The sequence below is a fragment of the Camelina sativa genome, chromosome 11 (assembly GCF_000633955.1).
Source record: "Camelina sativa cultivar DH55 chromosome 11, Cs, whole genome shotgun sequence".
Taxonomy (NCBI): Eukaryota; Viridiplantae; Streptophyta; class Magnoliopsida; order Brassicales; family Brassicaceae; genus Camelina; species Camelina sativa.
Genome location: NC_025695.1, coordinates 45,370,185 through 45,388,802, shown reverse-complemented (window position 1 = coordinate 45,388,802; position 18,618 = coordinate 45,370,185). Strand labels below are relative to the sequence as shown.

The following is an 18,618-nucleotide window of genomic DNA, read 5'->3' as shown; positions in this document are numbered from 1 at the left end:
ATTATGAAATAATACATGAATTGCCGTGAGTAAACTATATATTCTGCTTGATAAAGTATTCTTGAAACACCATCGACGATTGGAGTGCGGCGTGTAAGACAGTCGTGTGAAAATCCACGTTTTAAACGCAACGGTCATAGTGGTCCTTCACAAAATAACTGAAAGACTTATTTTGGGCCTGAATTGTGTTTTTGGACAACCCATTAATGATTACTTAATTATTACCATATAAGACAACACGCAAAACTATCTTGCCCTGGGAACCACGGAAGTGTCCAAGTCAATGTTCATGTCTTCTGATTCCAAGCCTTGATTGTTACGTATCCCCGAGTTTTCACACACAATACACTCTTTCAGCTCTTGAATAACCTGAGACATGGGTGGTCGTTTTGAAGAAGAAGGATTCGCGCATGACATTGCCAGTTCAAGAGCTCTCCAAGCAGAATTAATATCATAATCCTTGCTAAGGTTCGGATCCATAATCTCGATAATATTACCTCGGTTAACCATAAAGGCAACCCATTGTGTTATGTGAGAATTATCATTGGTTTGATTAATCACAGGTTGATTTGTGATCATCTCCAATAACTCGACCCCGAAACTGTAGACATCACTCTTCTCACCCAATCGACCCGAATGGTGATATCTGTAGGACAACAACATGGTATATACTCTTTAACCATCAAAGAAAGAACAGAAAGTTTCAGAACAAGTGTTACATGTGTTTAGGAAAACTAATAATACTTACTCGGGATCAAGATATCCAGGAGTACCAGCAATCACCGTCGACTGCTGAGATTCGCCTCCACCTTGGAAAGGCCTCGAGAGTCCAAAATCCGAGAGTTTGTCCTTAAAATTATCGTCCAGTAATATGTTGGCAGTTTTGACATCTCTATGAGCCATCGGTGGTTTGCATCCAATGTGTAAGTACCCCAAACCTATGCAATGGTGAATGGAGTCATCTATATCTACTTATTTAACGTAAAACCAATTGAATCGATATTTTAACTTAGTACGGACCTAGTGCTGCCTCCAAAGCTATTTGTAACCGAGTACTCCAGTTGATGATAAATCTACCTCTTTTTCCTGTTAATTAGTACCATTCAAGCTTTTTGAGTTTCATGAGCTACTGCTACACGTGACATAACTATCCAAAATCACCTGACAAATGTTGTTTCAAGTCTCCATTAGGAAGAAACTCATAGATGAGGGCCAAGTGATCTCCTTCATAGCAATACCCAACGAGGCTCACCAAATTTGTATGGTGCACCCTCAGAAGAAGATCAACCTAAGGTAAGAGCAAAACTTATCAACCTTTGATATTTCTAAAAACAGATTAGTTGGGACGATTACAGAACCAATACCTCTGCTTTGAACTCCTTATAGCCTTGGGTTGAAGATTGAGAGAGTACCTTAACGGCTACTTGTTCAGAACCACTTACAGTACCATGATACACCATGTCGAACCCTCCTTTACCTAAAACTTTTTCGAAGTTATTTGTCATTTGGATGACCTCTGAATATGTGAACCTTCTTTTGCTGTTCTTATTTGCAAATGTAACTTCCTCAGTTGGTGTCCTTGGCAGGTGTAGACCTGCAGTACATCAGAATAAGGATGTTATCTTATTCTTTGTTATGTGTATATCTCTTGTGAGTACCTTTCACAACTGTTGACTTCTTCCTTCTGAGTACAAGAAAAAGAACCACAATGAAAACTGATGCAACAATTGCCACAGGAATTGATGCAACAATCGCCATAGGAAATTTCTTCTTAGATGGTTTTCTACATGAATCAGAAAGACAAAGCCTTGGGTTTCCTTCAACACTGCAATAAAGAAAAGGGAGAGTTGTTTATGATATTTAACGCACAAAAGGGTCGTCGTTTGAAAAATCTTTGAGAAAATTTCAAAGCTATCTAGAAAGATTCTTACGATAGCTCTACTCCTTTCTTCTGAAGGGATTGAGGAATCGAACCATTAAGAGTGTTCCAGCTTAAGTTTCTGTTTAAAACGATCGACTATGATCTGAGTTGGGATTTGAAAAGAATTAGAATATTCTATAATATATGTTGAGAAAAACTTACATGAACGACAAAGATTCCATGTTGCCTAGAAACTCCGGCACCTCTCCAGTCAAGTTATTATTCGACAAGTCCCTAATGTTAGCAAGTGAGAATTCAGACATGAATTGAATGTTTTAACAAATGTATATTTCCCATCCATATTTATATAGTAGCAATTTCTCGCCTCTGATTAACAATGGTAATTAGTACTTACAGTTTTTTTAGTTTTGTAAGACTTTGAATGGCAGCTACAATGTTTCCATTTAAACCACTTGAAGACAAGTTTCTAGTGACATGTACATTCAAAGTGTTAGTGACCAACAGATCTCCAGGAGTTCGCGTGTACTACTAAACTTAGTACTTACAAAGAAGTGATTCTTGGTGGCGTAGACATCTCCGTGTTTTTGCAGTTTAATCCGTCCCACCGAAGCTGTTCAGGGACGCATGGATCACCTTGCCAGTTGGTTTTATTCAATGCATAGGTGGCTGCGATCTCTATTATAGCATCCACTGACATAAAAAGGATTCGATGACTTTAGTACACCATTTTGCATGTACTAATTTCTTTACTAACATTAGAAAGCATAGATTTTAGATGCATAAACCTGGAAAAGAAAGTCACATACCGTCGCTTTCATCTGTTTCGGACTGCGGAAATTGAATAACTCTGTAGACTTCTAAGGCATTAAGTAGAGGTGGAAGAGTTGATCTGTTGGTTCTTGTTAGCTGCAAACTGCATACCCCTCCTTGGCAAGTTTTCGGGGTCACATTTTCAACAGTGGTTATGTCAAGCTTCTTAGGAATCACAGGTCCATAATAATGTTCTCCGTTCAATAGGATGTTGAATTCTCTGGTTTCGTTTGCCTGCAAGTCTTGAATCTCAGCAAAGTGTGCGTACAAGTAACATTCTTCACTAAAACTTTCTGAGCTCCAATTAATTGTCAGTGGGGCACTGGTATCTGTAGGCGTGGCAGCATTTTTCAGCGCATCTTCCGGTGGAACATAATTGTTGTTAATTTTCATCGTGAGATTAGTGGAAATCTGTGTCCATTCCTTCATGAAGAATCGAACCCAGAGGCGATCAGAGACATCTTCCATGTACCTGGGGGAGCGAACAATGTTGTTGAAGCAGTAGAATAGGTAAATAAATACATAAGATAAACTATATTATTAATCATCTTGAAATGTTGTAATATTATCATATTGCTCGTCTTAAAACAAAATGTATGAGAAAGCCAGCCCTTGTGTTAAAAAGTCTAAAAGACAAATGCAAAGATTTAGAAGAAGTACAGAGAGAGCCACAGAAAAAAAAAAAACAGAACAAAACAGAGCAGAAAGAAGAGATACCGTAGCGTAAATCCGGACTCTTTAAAATATCTCCGAAAGACTAAACTCAGGGAACCATTCTGAGTTATATAAGAATTTTTTCTCAGTGGCCGTAATTCCAAAGCTGCTATTGCCGGTGTAGTCGTTCCTGTCCTAACAAGACATATCTGCAACGATTTTGATGTTGGGATGTGTAAGATCTCTTCTCGTGTACCATTCACCCACCTTTGCAAATCTATCGTGGCCCAAAGATTAGGTCCAAGATAAAGATCAAACACCGGTTTAATGTCTCGACCATCATAATTTCCATATACAAAGGAAGCTCCGATCAAATATTTACGCCCCTTGTCCACACTCAGATTGTAGCAGTTCCTTTTTCCCTCTGGGAAATATCTCAGCGTCAAGTATGGCTCCAAGTAATTTTTAGGATTCTCTTGGACTCGACCAGTTTTTCCGCTCTGTATGAAGTCTTTGTCCGAAGAGAACAACAACCCAGTACTAGCCTCGTTATAAGGAGACGTCTGATATTCGGGTAGCCCGCAATCCAAACTGATGAACCCTGTTTGTTAACAGACATGGTAAACTTTAAAACCAGTTTACTTCTGAGAACAAAAATGCTTGAACACATGGATGTGTATAGAACAAATAAGAAATCTGATACCGTTTTGGTCTTGAGCTTGAACGATATGAATGATGACCAAAGTTATCAGCACCAACAAAAGCCCAAAAGAACGCTCCATATTCTCTTAACTCCCAGGGAAAAATCAAGAAACCAATGGCTGGCTGTGCTGTTGAAAATAAACAGTAAATAAGTAAAGCAAACCCAAACCATACACTAAAAGAAAGACTTAGTCAGGTCAATAGTGTTTTCTAGTCCAGCAGCTTCACCAAGGGGAGAAGAATGAGCTATAAGAGGACAACATTTACCCGACATCATTATCATGAAGTTTTTTTCGTGGAAAATAAGGAGCAGACCAAGAAGCACGTTAAGGAATTAAGGGAGGATCAATTATCTAAGACAAGATCAAGAAGAATTTTGCTTTTCTTTTGCTTAACAGCTCTCACTAATTTGTGACTCCTCCGTAATTATTTTGTTTCTAGAGTATAAGTGAATAAGAAATCACAACCCACATTCTGTTTTCTTTGGTTCTCTAGAGAACTTGATTTTGGGACAAGGTCACATTTGGTGAATTTTGTACATCTGTTTCGTTCCTTGACCAACAACAATATGCATATATCATCAAAAAGAAAAAAAAAATAGACATTACCTAAGAATTTTAATGGTCGCTGCCTTGGATCAGTGAAGATTAGAAGTTGAAAAAGCTGATTATATAACCCAAGAAACATAATTAATATTTGAAATCCTATTCGAAGTGAACTGCATTAAATTCATAGTTTCAACGAAAAACCTGTTTATCTGTCTCAGCCGGCATAGGCGGTGGATGAGATTGAGAATATCCGGTGGCAAAAAACCTTCTACTGGGATGTTAGGCTGCAACAAGCCTTCCTCCATTCCAATGTCTAAAGCTGATGGGGATCTCCTTGACGATAGAGAGATGTACAACTTGTACAGTACAAGTTTCCTAATCCCCATAGTTAGTTACTTTCTTAAGATATACTCCATAATAAAACATTACAATTCCCAAGCTTGGAGAGATTAACGGCGCATGTATAAATAAACATAAACGGACATTGAAAGCAAAATCAAGCTCTGGCTACATTGAGAAGAGGCCTTTACTTTTAGTGTGCAAATATAAAAATGGGAAAATGACTGAATACAATATGAGTAAATGTAGGAGAATATCACAATCAAGAACTTGAACAGCTACATCATCCAAAGAAACATACTGATTGATCAAGCTTAAAGCTAATTCAAAGAACAGCACTGGTTTTTTATTATATCCAAAGAGAAGAAGGCATTATCAAAACTCGTAAAAGACAAAGACGCCATAAGCAGATCTCTAAAACTGAAAGATAAAACCATGACCCATAGAAAACAAAGTTGCAAGTTTTACCTTCCGCCCATATATTTTTCGGCCGGCGTCGACCAATCGCAAAGCCCAATAGCTGTCGTCGAGAACTCCCGCCGAGGGAGAAAAGGGAACGGTTCTTCACCATCAGCCAATCCCGGCGATTGAAGCGGTAGAAACGCAACCACTCGCGTTGAGAAATTAACAGAACCCATCGTGTTAATGTTTGTTTGGCCCATCGGGTTTAACCCATTCTTACTAGGGGTTTAAGGCGTCTCACCATTTAAAAACAAACCAAAAAAAATCTGTAAATTGTTACAAACTCGAGGCTCGGTCGACACACACGAACACTCTTTAGCTCGTTCATGACCTGAGACATGGTTAATCGTTTTGACTTTTGAGGAAGAAGGATAAGCGCGTGACATTGCCATCTTAAAAGTATTGATTACAGTTACACAGTTATAAACTTTAATCAGTACTCTTTAACTAGTTTACAAATTTTTGCTTAATATGTAACTAGTTGAGTATTGATTTACTTATCAATACCACAAGTAGGACAACACTCAGAACTATCTTGCCATGGGAACCACCGTAGTGTCCAAACCAACGTTCACTTCTTGAGATTCCAAGCCTCGGTTCGTACTTATCCCTGAGTTTTCACACGTAATACACTCTTTTAGCTCGTTAATAACCTGAGACATGGATGGTCGTTTTGAGGAAGAAGGATTCGCGCATGACATTGCCAGCTCAAGAGCTCTCCAAGCAGAATTAATATCATAATCCTTGCCAAGGTTTGGATCCATAACCTCAAGAATATCACCTCGCTTGATCTGAAAGCCAACCCTTTGTGTTATGTGAGGATATTCAGAGGTTTGATTAATGACGGGTTGGTTTGTGATCATCTCCAATAACACGATCCCAAAACTGTAGACATCACTCTTCTCAGCCAATCGACCTGAATGGTTATATCTGCAAGACAACAACATAGTATGTACTTATTAAACACTGAATGAGGAATAAAAAGTTTCAGATCAAGTGTTTGTGTATGTGCATATGAAAACTAATAATACTTACTCGGGATCAAGGTATCCACGACTACCAGCAATCACTGTCGACTCCTCAGAGTCACCTCCACCTTGGAAAGATCTTGAGAGCCCAAAATCAGCTATTTTGGCCTTGAAATTCTCGTCTAGCAATATGTTGGCAGTTTTGATATCTCTGTGAACCATCGGCGGTTTGCATCCAACATGTAAGTACTCCAATCCTATGCAATTGAATCATCTTATATCAATCAACCTCATTATATTTTGACATCTTCTCCTACAGATTTTAACTTAGTACGAACCTAGTGCTGCTTCCAAAGCTATTCGTAGTCGAGTACTCCAGTTGATAATGGATCCACCTCCTTTTCCTGTATGTTAGATTGTTAGATCCTAAAAGCTTTATGTGTTTCATGAGCTATTGCTACACGTGAAACCACTACAAAAAATATCACCTGACAAATGCTGTTTTAAGTCTCCATTGGGCAGAAACTCATAGATGAGGGCCAAGTGATCTCCTTCATAGCAATACCCAACCAGACTCACCAAATTTGTATGGTGCACTCTCATAAGAAGATCAACCTAAAGTAACGTTCATGTCAAGAAAATATTGAAATGCATAACTTGTGGTGATGCTAAAAGCCTCAAAAACACATGATAATTTAGTTGGGAAGATAACAGAACTATGAATATACCTCTGCTTTGAACTCCTTATAGCCTTGAGTTGAAGATTGAGAGAGTACTTTAACGGCCACTTGTTCATAACCATTTACAGAACCGTGATACACCATACCGAACCCTCCTTTACCTAACACTCTGTGGAAGTTATTAGTCATTTTGACGACTTCTGAATATGTGAACCTTCTGCTGCTCTTATTAGCAAATGTAGCATTCACCGCTGATGCACCCGGTAGCAGGTGTAGACCTGTTCATCAGAATAACGATGGATGGTATCGTATTCAATTTTTTTTAATGCGTATCTCTTCTTTTAACGAATTAAGTAACGACATTCACAAGATTTGATGACTCTTTTGCATGTACCTTCTACAACCGTTGACTTTTTCTTTCTGATTACAAGAAAAAGAACCAGTACAGTAATGACAATGGCTGCACCAACAACTGATGCAACAACAATTGCCAAAGGAAATTTCTTTTTAGGTGATTTTCTACACGAGGCAGAGACACAAAGCATTGGGTTTCCTTCAACACTACAACAAGATAAGAAGAGTTGTTCAAGATATTAAATGCACGGGTCTTAGATAATAACTAAGAGAATTTCAAAAGTTAGGTAGAACGTTTCTTACGATAGCTCTAGTCCTTTTCCTTGAAGAGCTTGAGGAATTGAACCATTGAGATTGTTCCCACTTAAATTTCTGTTCAAAAACGACTATGATCTAAGTTGGAATCTGAAAAGTATTAGAATATATGTTGAAAGAAACTTACATGACCGTCAACGATTTCATATTGCCTAGAAACTCCGGCACTCCTCCAGTCAATTTATTATTCGACAAATCCCTAATGTTAGCAAGAGAAAAATTAATAAATAAACGAAAACTTTCCAATTTATTCCAACCCATATGATAACAAATTTTTCGCCTCTTAACAACAGTAAAGACTTACAGTTTTTCAAGTTGCGTAAGATTTTGTAAGGCAGCTGCTATGGTTCCAGTTAAACCAGTAGAAGACAAGTCTCTGGTGATGATATGTTTAAAACCACATTATTAAAAGATCATATATGATCACTACCAGATTTTAAAAGAGTGTGTGTGCACTAGTTATACTGAAAGCAGAACTTACAAAGAAGTGATTCTTGGTGGTGTGGAGATATTTGTGTAGCTGCAGTTTAAACCGTCCCAAATAAGGTCTCGAGGGACACATGGATCACCTTGCCAGTTGATTGTATTCAATTCATAGGCGTCTTTGATACTGTTTATAGTAATCACTGAAATAAAAAAAAATACATAAATTTTCTTGAAACATACTAAAAACATACCGTCGTGTTGAAACATAATAAAAACATACCGTCGCTTTCTTCTGTTTCGGAATGTGGAAACTGAATAACTGTGTAGACCTCAAGAGCGTTAAGTAGAGGTGGAAGAGTTGATCTGTCGGTTCTTGTCAGCTGAAAACTACATTCCCCTCCATCGCAAGTTCTTGGAGATGAATTTACTATAGTAGTTATCTCTAACTTTTTAGGAATCAAAGGGCCATCGTATTGTTGTCCATTAAATAGGATGTTGAATTCTCTGGTATCATTTGCCTGCAAGTCTTGAATCTCAGCAAAGTGTGCGTACAAGTAATAACTGGCACTAGGATTATCTGAATGATCCCATTCATACGTCCATGGCTCACTGGCATCAGTAGGTATGGCGGCAGTTGCAAGTGCGTCTTTCGGTGGATCATAGTCGTTAAAATTTCCCACAAAGCTAGAGGTGCTTATCTGGGTCCACTCCTGCTTCCGAAAGTACGAAAACCATCGGCGATCATAGACATCTTCCGGGAACCTGAGGATGGTAAAATAAAAATAAGACTAATTTGATAATATGATTTTTGTGGTGCGCTTGAACCGATGTTAACGTTATAGAGTTATTGTTACAGATTAACTAAAAAAATTGGATATTACACGTCTCATTTTACTTTTAAGTGTCGAGGATTGAAAATAGTCATAGTCCTTTCTTTAACAGATGAGAACAGAGCGACAAGAAACATATAGCACAACAGAAGCTAAAAAAAAACAGAGCATTAAAAAGAGAAAATGCTCAGACTCAGTTGAAGTTAGGTTACCTTATATAAGTATCTGATTCGGTAAAATATTCTCGAAAAAAGAGATTCAGAGAACCAGACTCAATGACATAAGAATCAATTCCCATGGGCCGTAATTCCAAGGCTGAGATCATTGGGACACTTTCCCCAGTCTTAACAAGACAAATCTGCAATTTGTTTGATGTTGGGATGTGCAAGATCTCTTCCCATGTACCATTCTCGTTTCCACGCAAATCTACCGTGGCCCATAGATTTGGTCCAAGATACAGATCAAACTTGGGGCCCTTGCCATGGCCATCATAGTTTCCATACAAAAACCTAGCGCTGATCAGATGATTTCTTCCCTTTTCAACGTTTAGATTGTAGCAGTTCCGTTTTCCTTCTGGGAAATATCTCAGCGTCCGTAACGGCTTCGGGTATTCTCTCCCCAGATCTGCTTCGATACTTTCAGTTTTTCCACTCTGGATGAATGTTGCATCCGAAGAGTACAGTAATCCGGTTGCCTCCGACTCATTATAAGGAGATTCTTCATTCACGGGTAGTCCGCAGTCCAAACTAATAAATCCTGTTACATATATGATAAAGTGACCGTTTAAAAACAAACTAAATACCAAAGCTTTAACAAGAAGCTGAAGAAAAATAGTAATACCTTCTTGGCTCTGAACTCGAGCAAGATGACTGATGGCCAAATTTGCAATTAGCACGAACAAAAAAAGCCATAGAGATCTCTCCATACTCTCTTTCTCTCACTTCCCAAGGATAAATCAAGAAGACCACTTGCTATACTCTGTGTAAGATAAACAGAGAATATATATAAGCTAAAAAGAAAGACTTCGTCAAGTCATTGTGTTTTGTTTTTTTGTAGTGCAACACGGAGTAGAAGAGTAAGAGGATACTAATCCTTTAACATCATTATCAACAACATCGTATCAAAACGCAACTTGCTTAGTATTAACTTCCAAAAAATCTTCAATGGTGAAAATGAGTATTGTGTTTTCTAATGCAGCTTCACCAAAGGAAAATAAGATGAGGGTTAAGAGGACAACAATGCCCCAACATCACCCTCATGACGTTTTTTCATGGAAGCAGACCAAGAAGCACGTCAAGCAATAAATTGACACATTATATTCTGGACACTCAATAATCTAAGACGAGTCCAACAAAGACTGTCCTTTTTTGTTTGTCCTGCTCTCACTAATTTTGTGAGAGTCTCTTAAGAAGTTTAGCTTAGCATCTAATTACATTGTCACATTTGGTGCAATAGTATCCGACAATCAGCAGGAATAAATTATAACGCAATGTCAAAGACAAACCTGTTTGGGTAACCCACAGAGCACCGAGTCTGAGAGAAATCTAGGTCTTTCATCTATCTCAGTTGGTTTCGGCGAGTCGGCCAGTAAGATTGACAATCTCTGGTGGTCTACGACGGCGAAATCCTCCCGTCGCGAGAGAAAGTGAGTGTTTCTTCGCCATCAGCAGTTCCCGGCGGTGAGACCTTTCCCAGCGGCCAGCGATCAACGAATTGAAGCGGTGGGATCGCAACCATCCACAAAACTGTGAAATAAAATATTTTTGAGCCATTGGGCTTGGCCCATTCTATTTTGTTAAGGATCTCACCTGCTTCTAATGTTCTTTTTGGGCCATTGAGCTTGGCCCATTTTTTTGTTCTTAAGTGAAATTAATGGCCAATAGTAATACACACATTAAGTAACAGAGAATATGATCTTGACATGTAGATGATCAAATCATCAAAGCTAAGAATGACCAGGTTTACATATTCCTTTGTACACAGTCATGTCAAGTGCCCAAAGTACAATTAGCATGGTTTGTTACTTGCAGCAGAAATTATCTTGGACTAGGAAACATCTCTGTGTCAAAGCTCATGCTCACTTTGATAGAACTCTGAGATTCCATCTTCACATTTTGCCCCGAGTTTTCAGACACAAGACACTCTTTTAGCTCGGTTACAACTTGAGACATGTCTGGTCGTCTTGCTGAAGACTGATTTGCACATGACATTGCTAGCTCAATAGCTCTCCATACAGAACGTGAGTTGTAATCTCCGTGTAGGTTTGGATCCATGATCCTAGTAATATCTCCTCGGTTAAGCTCAAACCTCACCCATTCTGTTATGTGAGGCTTTTCGCGGGTTTGGTCAATCACTGATTGGTTTGTGATCATTTCCAATAACACTATCCCGAAGCTGTACACGTCGCTCTTCTCACTCAACCGACTTGTTTGGTAATATCTGCCAAGTCAAGAACATGATTAAGTTATTATACCCTTCAACCATTGACTAATCAAAACATTAGTAATGGTGACTAAGAATATTTACTCAGGATCAAGGTATCCAAGAGTACCAACAACCATTGTCGAAACATGAGATTCACCTCCAACTGGAAAAGATCTCGACATCCCAAAATCAGCAAGCTTGGCCTTGAACTGCTCGTCCAACAATATGTTTGTAGTTTTGACATCTCTATGTACCATCGGAGGTGTGCATCCAGAATGTAAATATTCCAATCCTATCCAAAAGTATTTATCCTATTTTAATCCACTAGAAAGGGAAGTCATATTAGTTCTATTTGTTTAGCTAATTAATACTAACCTAGTGCAGCCTCCAAAGCTATTCTTAGCTGATTGCGCCAGCTGATAATGGGCTTGGTGTCTTTTCCTGGTACATATTAGATCTTTATATCATCAACCTTAATGGTAATAAACAGAGTAGTCTTAAACCAATAGAAAGCGCCACTTTTTTAAGTTTACCTGATAGATGTTGTCTTAAATCTCCATTGGGCAGATACTCGTAGATGAGAGCCAAGTGATCTCCATCATCGCTATCCGACAAGGCTTACCAAATTCGTATGGTGAACTCTCAAAAGAAGATCAACCTAACCATCCATGGGGAAAAACCCCACAAAATACATATGCTAGCTTCTGATGATAAAAAAATATTAAAAAGATATGCATTATGCATACTATACCTCTGCCTTGAATTGCTTATAGCCTTGAGTTGATGATTGAGAGAGCACTTTAACAGCTACATGTTCAGAACCATTCAGAATACCGTGGCAGACAATACCGAATCCACCTTTTCCTAATACTGTTTCCAAGTTGTTCGTCATTTCCACAACCTCTGAGTAAGCAAACCTTCTCTTTGTTGGGCTACTTGGTTTTTGTAGAGCTGTAGGTAAAGAAAAAGTATCATCATAAGATTTTTCTATATATAGTCCTTTAATTTGATGAGAGGTCTCCTAAAATTTACCTTCCGTAGTCAATGGTTTTTTATTTCTGAGTACAAGAAAAATGATCAACACAACAATGATGATGGCTACAGAAGCAACTGACACAACAATCTTCGTTGGAAATTCCTTGATATTATTAGGTGGTTTTGTAGGCGAAACAGAGGGGAAAAGCTTAGGATTTCCTTTAATCCTGTAAGAAGACATGGGTTATTTCAGGACACTAAATGCACAAAAGTTTTGTGGATTGTATTAAGAGCATGTTAGAAGAAATTGTGGGAAGTTATACGTACAATAATTCTAGTCCTTTCCTTCGAAGAGATTGAGGAATTGAACCATTAAGATCGTTTCCTCTTAGGTTTCTGCATAAAAAGGATCAATCTTGATATATATATACATGAACATGGTCCATGGTGGAATTTGATTAGCATTAGAAATATAGGTTAGGAAAGTTACATGAACCGCAACGATTTCATGTTGCCTAGAAACTCCGGAACCCCTCCAGTCAAATTATTATACGACAAGTCCCTAAAGTTTGTACCAAAAGAAAGGAAAAGGTCATCTAACTTGTTTTCCATAGATGTGACACTTTTATACCTTAAATCAGCAATGCAAAAATACTTACAGTTTTACTAACTGCGTTAGATTTTGAAGGCCAGCTGCTATCGTTCCATTTAACCCGCTTGAAGACAAGTTTCTGGATGATACGTCCAAAACATGATTACTAACTGTTTTGACAAGTGTGTGTGTGTGTGTGTGATGTTACGACTTACAAGGAAGTGATTCTTGGTGGTGTAGACATATTAATGCTGCTACAGTTCAAACCGTCCCATGCATACTCTTGAGGGACGCATGGATCTCCTTGCCAGCTAATTCTACTCAATCCGTATGTTGCTTCGATATTTGTTATAGCAAGCACTAATACAAAGTTGAATCATTATGTCATCAAAATTAGCGTATGAGATGTTTTTTTCCACTGTATTAGGAAAGATAATGGAGCTTACATGGATAACACTAATTAAAGCTTATAGTTAACGTACCGTCACTTTCATTTGTTACCGCTTGTGGAAACTCGACAACTGTGAAAACTTCCACAGCGTTAAGTATAGGAGGAAGTGTTGAATTTACAGTTTTTACCAACTCGAAAATGCATTTCCCTCCAGTGCAAGTTATTGGGTTTATTGTAGGCCAAGTAAGTAACTTAAGCTTTGGAGGAATGATATTGTCCCCAAAATTATTCCCATCCCAGAACAAGTCAAATTCCCTGGTCTCATTGCTACCTAAATCTTGCAACTCAGCGAAGTGACTGTACACGTAAAACTGCTCTTTAGGATTATCCGAACGCCAAACAAACCTCAATGGCGCACTTGAATTTCTAGGCGTGGCAGCCTCTTCCAGTGTATCTTTCGGTGGAAAATAGTCGTTTCTATTGTCGACAAGGAGGCTAGTCGAAAGCTGTATCCAATACGAGATCGTAAATGCACCCCATCGACGATCATATATATCAGCTGGGTACCTACACAGAAAAATTTAATGGTTTGCACTATATCATAGATATGAAATGTTATAATCTTTTCTCTTAGTTGAGAACAGAGAACAAAACAGAGCAAACAAAAAAACAGAAAGAGGTAATTTAATTATGTTAACGTTGACTAACTAACCGTATAGATCCAGTTTTCCCGTGGAAATAATTACGAGTGAAGAGCTTCAAGGAACCGGACTTTGTGACATAAGCATCGTTGTGCAGCGGCCGTAGTTCCAAGGCCGATATTAGCGGTGTGGTCGTCCCATTCTTAACAAGACATATCTGCAACGAGTTTGATGTTGAAACGTGGAGGAGCTCTACGAATGTGCCACTCGAAGATTTTACCAAATCTATTGGTGTCCACAGATTAGGACCTAGATGCAGTTCAAATTGCGGGTTAGTTTTAAGGCCGTCGTAGTTTCCGTAAATGAATGTGGCCCTGATCAAATATCTTCTGTCTTTCTCAACGTTCAGATTATAGCAGTTCCGCTTCCCTTCCGGAAAATATCTCATCGTCTTGTGTGGCTCAAGAAACTCAAGAGTTGTATTGATTTTACCAATTTTTCCAGTCTTGATGAACTTTGCATCCGATGAGAACCTTAATCCGGTTAATCCCTCGGTATAGGGAGACAGTTCGGTATCAGGTAGCCCGCAATCCAAACTTATGAATCCTGGAGAGAGAGAGACATGTAAGAGTTTAGTAATGGTGAAAGATGGATAAGACACTAGTTGTATACTTGTATGTATATACGTACCTAGTTGATCTTGAGCTTGAACAAGATGAGAATTGGCGAAAGATCCTAGCAACACCAGCAAAAACCAACAAAAATTCTCCATAATGACTTACTTTTTCAAGCACAACGCCCCAAGTTGTGTGAGGGACTTGGTGCATATATATATATGAACAAGAATGGAAGTGGAAAGAAAGACTTTTCGATGACAAACTCTGGCAACGTGAGAAGACGTCTGATTGGGCCAAAACAAAGTCAGTGAAAACGAATGAGTCAATGTGTTTTCTATTTTCACAATGGAATGAATAAAGAATTAAGAGGAAAAGTAGTAGTTAAGGTCATTGGCAAAATATATGAGCTAGGAGTTACTTTTTTGGCAGAAAACTACAAAAATTACAGTTTGGCGGGACAATGAGAGGAATAAGAAATTATGAAAGCGTGATTTTGTTGAACTGCTTTTTGGACATTTAATAACTCGTTCTTATAAAGAAATAGTAGCGTATGATTCAAAATAAACAATCACTTGACATGAGAGGAAATTTAGAAATGTATGAAAACGCAACTAATCCATCTTTCCGTAGGCAACATCGCCAGAGCTCAAGCTCACTAGCCACCCAACTAATCTGGCATGGCTGTGTTACTTGCACCACAAACTATCTTGCCCTGGGAAACATCTCAGTGTCATAGCTCATGCTCACTTCAGGGGATCTCTGAAGGTCCATATTCATATTTCCTCTTGCATTTTCAGACACCAGACATTCTTTCAGTTCATTAGCAACTTGGGACATGTTTGGTCGGTTCACAGAAGAAGGATTCGCACACGACATTGCCAGTTCAAGAACTCTCCATACTGAACGAGAATCATAATCCCTATGCAAGTTTGGATCCATGATCTTAGTAATATCTCCTCGGTTAAGCTCAAACCCAACCCACTGTGATATGTGAGATTTTTCACGAGATTGGTCAATCACGGGTTGGTTTGTGATCATCTCCAACAACACAATTCCAAAGCTGTACACATCGCTCTTCTCACCCAGTCGAGTTGTCTGGTAATATCTACACGGCAAAGTACATGGTTATACTCTCTAAACCAAAATATAAAGAGCAAAATGACAACTCATTTTCAGCACATTGTAATGGTAACTAACGATACTTACTCAGGATCAAGGTATCCAGGAGTACCAGCAACCACAGTTGAAATATGTGTTTCACCTCCAACAGGGAAAGACCTTGAAAGTCCGAAATCGGCAAGCTTAGCCTTTAACTGGTCGTCCAACAATATGTTTGTAGTTTTTATATCTCTATGTACAATTGGTGGTATGCATCCAGAATGTAAATATTCCAATCCTATTCAAAGAAGTTATTATTTCTTAATCCACCATAAGGAAAGTCATTCTAAGCTATACGTTATGAGGTAAGCTTAGTACGAACCTAGTGCAGCCTCTAGAGCTATTCGTAGCCGATTGCCCCAGTTGATAAATGACCCACTTGCTTTCCTGTATATAGGATCCTTTAGATCCTTCTGAACCTTAAAAATTATAAACATAGTCTAGGTAGATACTCAAATCATGAAGAAATATAAGTTAACCGGATAGATGTTCTCTTAAGTCTCCATTGGGCATAAACTCATAGATAAGAGCCAAGTGATCTCCTTCATTGCAATATCCAACGAGGCTCACCAAATTTGTATGGTGGACTCTTAGAAGAAGATCGACCTAATCATTCATGGGAAATAAAAATAAGAGATAACGTAAGGTTGTGATGCTTAAGATGATCATAATTTATTTAGAAGATTCTGCATACCTCTGCTTTAAAATGCTTATAGCCTTGACTTGATGATTGAGAGAGGACTTTAACAGCTACCTGTATGGAACCATTCAGAGTACCATGACAGACGACACCAAATCCTCCTTCCCCTACAACTCTTTGAAAATTATTCGTCATTTTCATAACCTCTGAATAAGTAAACCTTCTCTTTTTCGTCCCGATTGATGGTTCAGATGTATTATCAACCGTTGGCGTACTCAGTGGAGATTGTAGAGCTATAGAGAAAGAAAACAAGTAAGGAATGCAAGAAAAACTGTTCATCAAATTTTTGTAGTTCCTTAACTGTTGTAGTTCATCAAACCTTCCATAGTCGATGGCTTTTCTTGTTGAGAACAAAAAGAAGGACCAACACAGCAACGATTATGGTCACAGAACCAACTGATGCAACAATTACCACAGGAAACTTCTTCTTGGAGTTTTTTGTGCAGGACCCAGAGAGACAAAGCCTTTGGTTTCCTTCAACTCTACAAGAAGAAGAGTGTTGTTAACAACATCAATTACCAAAAGGGCTGTGGATAACTGCGTAATATTAACGAGTATGTTGGAAGTTTCTTATTTCTTACAGTAACTCTAGTCCATTTCTTTGAAGAGCTTGAGGAAGGGAACCATTGAGATCGCTGCCGCTTAAATTTCTAATAAAGGAGAGCAATCTTCATGCACACAGACACATGGCCAAATATGGAATGTAAAGTAAAAGAAAATCTGCTGAGCAACTTACATGATCACCAACGATTTCATCTGGGCTAAAAATTCGGGCACCACTCCAGTCAGTGTGTTATTTGACAAGTCGCTAAAAAATAATTCCTAAAATAAAGTAAAGGTCAATAGGTTTACTTCCTCCATTGACAAAACCACACTATATACAACGGATATACTTACAGTTTTTCGAGCTTTGTAAGGTTTTGAATAGCGGCCGCTATGGTTCCAGTTAATCCACTTGAAGACAAGTTTCTAGTGATTCAAAGCATTGTCAGTATTAGTAACGTATCTTGAAGAGAAAAGTGTATATGTGTGTGTGTGTGTCATCATACGACTTACAAGGAAGTTATTCTTGGAGGTATAGAGATATCTGTGTTGCTACAGTTCAACCCGTCCCACACATACTTTTGAGGAACGCACGGATCTCCTTGCCACTTGATTCTAGTCAATCCATAGGCAGCTTTGATATTTTTAACAGCAACCACTGGTGTAAAGTTCAATGATGTGAGGATTGACAGGTGAAATTGATTTTCTATAGTTTTTAAAACAGACCTTATCTGCTAAACAATGAAGATTAGTAACATACCGTCATTTTCATTTGTTTCCGATTGTGTAAATTGGATAACTGTGTAGATCTCAAGAGCGTTAAGTAGAGGAGGCAGAGTAGATCTTGACGTTTTTATTAGCTGGTAACTGCATTTTCCTTCTTTGCACGTCTCTGGAGAAGTATTATAAATAGTATCTGTCACTAACTTTGCAGGGATGAAAGCTTCGGTAACAACAACTCCATCCCATAATATGTCAAATTCCCTGGTACCGTTACTCTGCAAATCTTGTATCTCAGCGAAGTGGCTGTACAAGTAATATTGGTCAGCAGGACTATCAGGTGTCCAGCTGATTGTCAATGGCGCGCTAGCATTGGAAGGTGTGGCAGCCGTTACAAAAGCCTTTTTTGGTGGATTATAATTACTGTTGTCATTGCTCACTTCAAGAGAGGTGAAAATTTGGGCCCACCCCGTTAAAAAATAATTATGCCATCTGCGATCATAAATATCGTCCGGATACCTAAGTTGAACAAAGGTTGTATTAGCCTTGGACAAGAAAAGGAATGTTAAAAACAAAGTATACATAGGAATATAGACTTCACCACAGTTAAATAAAAAAAACACTTACCGTAGAAAGCCATCTGTCTTGTTGAGATACATCCGAACAAGAAGATTTAGAGAACCCGACTCTGTCTTATAAGAAGAATTATTTCCCAATGGCCGTAATTCCAAGGCTGAGATCAAGGGTGTAGTTGTCCCATTCTTAACAAGACAAACCTGCAATGAGTTTGATGTTGGAGTGTGAAGGATCTCCTCTATTGTACCATTCACAAACTTTTGCAAATCTATAGTTGCCCACAAATTAGGTCCTAGATGCAGATCAAATAT

At 38.5% G+C, this 18,618-nt stretch overlaps 3 protein-coding genes and 2 pseudogenes across 7 annotated transcripts; all 5 read right to left on the bottom strand.

Annotated features, from left to right (window-relative positions):
* LOC104726554 (receptor-like protein kinase At5g59670) lies at positions 8 to 5,693 on the bottom strand. Of its 4 annotated transcripts, XM_019232391.1 has the most exons (17): positions 5,404 to 5,693; positions 4,798 to 4,971; positions 4,657 to 4,711; positions 4,050 to 4,176; positions 3,410 to 3,947; positions 2,689 to 3,164; positions 2,428 to 2,572; positions 2,277 to 2,348; positions 2,084 to 2,155; positions 1,932 to 2,000; positions 1,659 to 1,825; positions 1,365 to 1,594; positions 1,162 to 1,288; positions 1,021 to 1,086; positions 749 to 938; positions 226 to 646; positions 8 to 145 (listed from the first exon to the last, which is right to left on the bottom strand). In XM_019232391.1, the coding sequence occupies exons 4-16, from the start codon at positions 4,126 to 4,128 to the stop codon at positions 247 to 249; spliced, it is 2,631 nt and encodes an 876-aa protein (XP_019087936.1). In that variant the 5' UTR covers positions 4,129 to 4,176; positions 4,657 to 4,711; positions 4,798 to 4,971; positions 5,404 to 5,693; the 3' UTR covers positions 8 to 145; positions 226 to 246. The 4 variants fall into 4 exon arrangements, with proteins under 4 accessions (XP_019087936.1, XP_010443735.1, XP_019087934.1 ...); XM_010445433.2 differs by lacking the exon at positions 8 to 145 and having other exon boundaries at positions 156 to 646; XM_019232389.1 differs by lacking the exon at positions 8 to 145 and having other exon boundaries at positions 156 to 646; positions 4,050 to 4,171.
* LOC109124903 (receptor-like protein kinase At5g59670) lies at positions 5,765 to 10,678 on the bottom strand. 2 transcript variants are annotated; one of them, XM_010445427.2, is made up of 14 exons: positions 10,475 to 10,678; positions 9,811 to 9,948; positions 9,183 to 9,726; positions 8,421 to 8,902; positions 8,196 to 8,340; positions 8,019 to 8,090; positions 7,842 to 7,913; positions 7,703 to 7,771; positions 7,440 to 7,606; positions 7,094 to 7,323; positions 6,854 to 6,980; positions 6,704 to 6,769; positions 6,433 to 6,622; positions 5,765 to 6,327 (listed from the first exon to the last, which is right to left on the bottom strand). In XM_010445427.2, exons 2-14 carry the CDS (start codon positions 9,893 to 9,895, stop codon positions 5,928 to 5,930), a joined length of 2,649 nt encoding a protein of 882 aa, XP_010443729.1. In that variant the 5' UTR covers positions 9,896 to 9,948; positions 10,475 to 10,678; the 3' UTR covers positions 5,765 to 5,927. The 2 variants fall into 2 exon arrangements, with proteins under 2 accessions (XP_010443729.1, XP_019087933.1); XM_019232388.1 differs by lacking the exon at positions 10,475 to 10,678 and having other exon boundaries at positions 9,811 to 9,987.
* On the bottom strand, positions 11,007 to 14,765 carry LOC104728997 (annotated as a pseudogene).
* The window catches only part of LOC104726555, a 6,310-nt pseudogene continuing 2,799 nt past the window's right edge, over positions 15,108 to 18,618 (bottom strand).
* Positions 17,521 to 18,608, bottom strand: LOC109127503 (probable LRR receptor-like serine/threonine-protein kinase PAM74). Its single transcript, XM_019232387.1, has 3 exons — positions 18,359 to 18,608; positions 17,772 to 18,250; positions 17,521 to 17,669 (listed from the first exon to the last, which is right to left on the bottom strand). Exons 1-3 carry the CDS (start codon positions 18,388 to 18,390, stop codon positions 17,521 to 17,523), a joined length of 660 nt encoding a protein of 219 aa, XP_019087932.1. The 5' UTR covers positions 18,391 to 18,608.

What these genes read in the sequence shown, in the direction of transcription:
- LOC104726554 (XM_019232391.1), bottom strand. Translation starts at nt 4,128, where the DNA reads ATGGAGCGTTCTTTTGGGCTTTTGTTGGTGCTGATAACTTTGGTCATC. An exon ending in GAGTCCGGATTTACGCTACG is followed by an intron (nt 3,165 to 3,409) that starts GTATCTCTTCTT and finishes TCGCTCCCCCAG; the next exon opens with GTACATGGAAGATGTCTCTG. An exon ending in CTTGAAACAACATTTGTCAG is followed by an intron (nt 1,087 to 1,161) that starts GTGATTTTGGAT and finishes ACTAATTAACAG; the next exon opens with GAAAAAGAGGTAGATTTATC.
- LOC109124903 (XM_010445427.2), bottom strand. Translation starts at nt 9,895, where the DNA reads ATGGAGAGATCTCTATGGCTTTTTTTGTTCGTGCTAATTGCAAATTTG. An exon ending in TCGAGTTCAGAGCCAAGAAG is followed by an intron (nt 9,727 to 9,810) that starts GTATTACTATTT and finishes TATATGTAACAG; the next exon opens with GATTTATTAGTTTGGACTGC. An exon ending in GAATCAGATACTTATATAAG is followed by an intron (nt 8,903 to 9,182) that starts GTAACCTAACTT and finishes TACCATCCTCAG; the next exon opens with GTTCCCGGAAGATGTCTATG.
- LOC109127503 (XM_019232387.1), bottom strand. Translation starts at nt 18,390, where the DNA reads ATGTATCTCAACAAGACAGATGGCTTTCTACG. An exon ending in AAGACAGATGGCTTTCTACG is followed by an intron (nt 18,251 to 18,358) that starts GTAAGTGTTTTT and finishes TGTTCAACTTAG; the next exon opens with GTATCCGGACGATATTTATG. An exon ending in GGAAACAAATGAAAATGACG is followed by an intron (nt 17,670 to 17,771) that starts GTATGTTACTAA and finishes ACTTTACACCAG; the next exon opens with TGGTTGCTGTTAAAAATATC.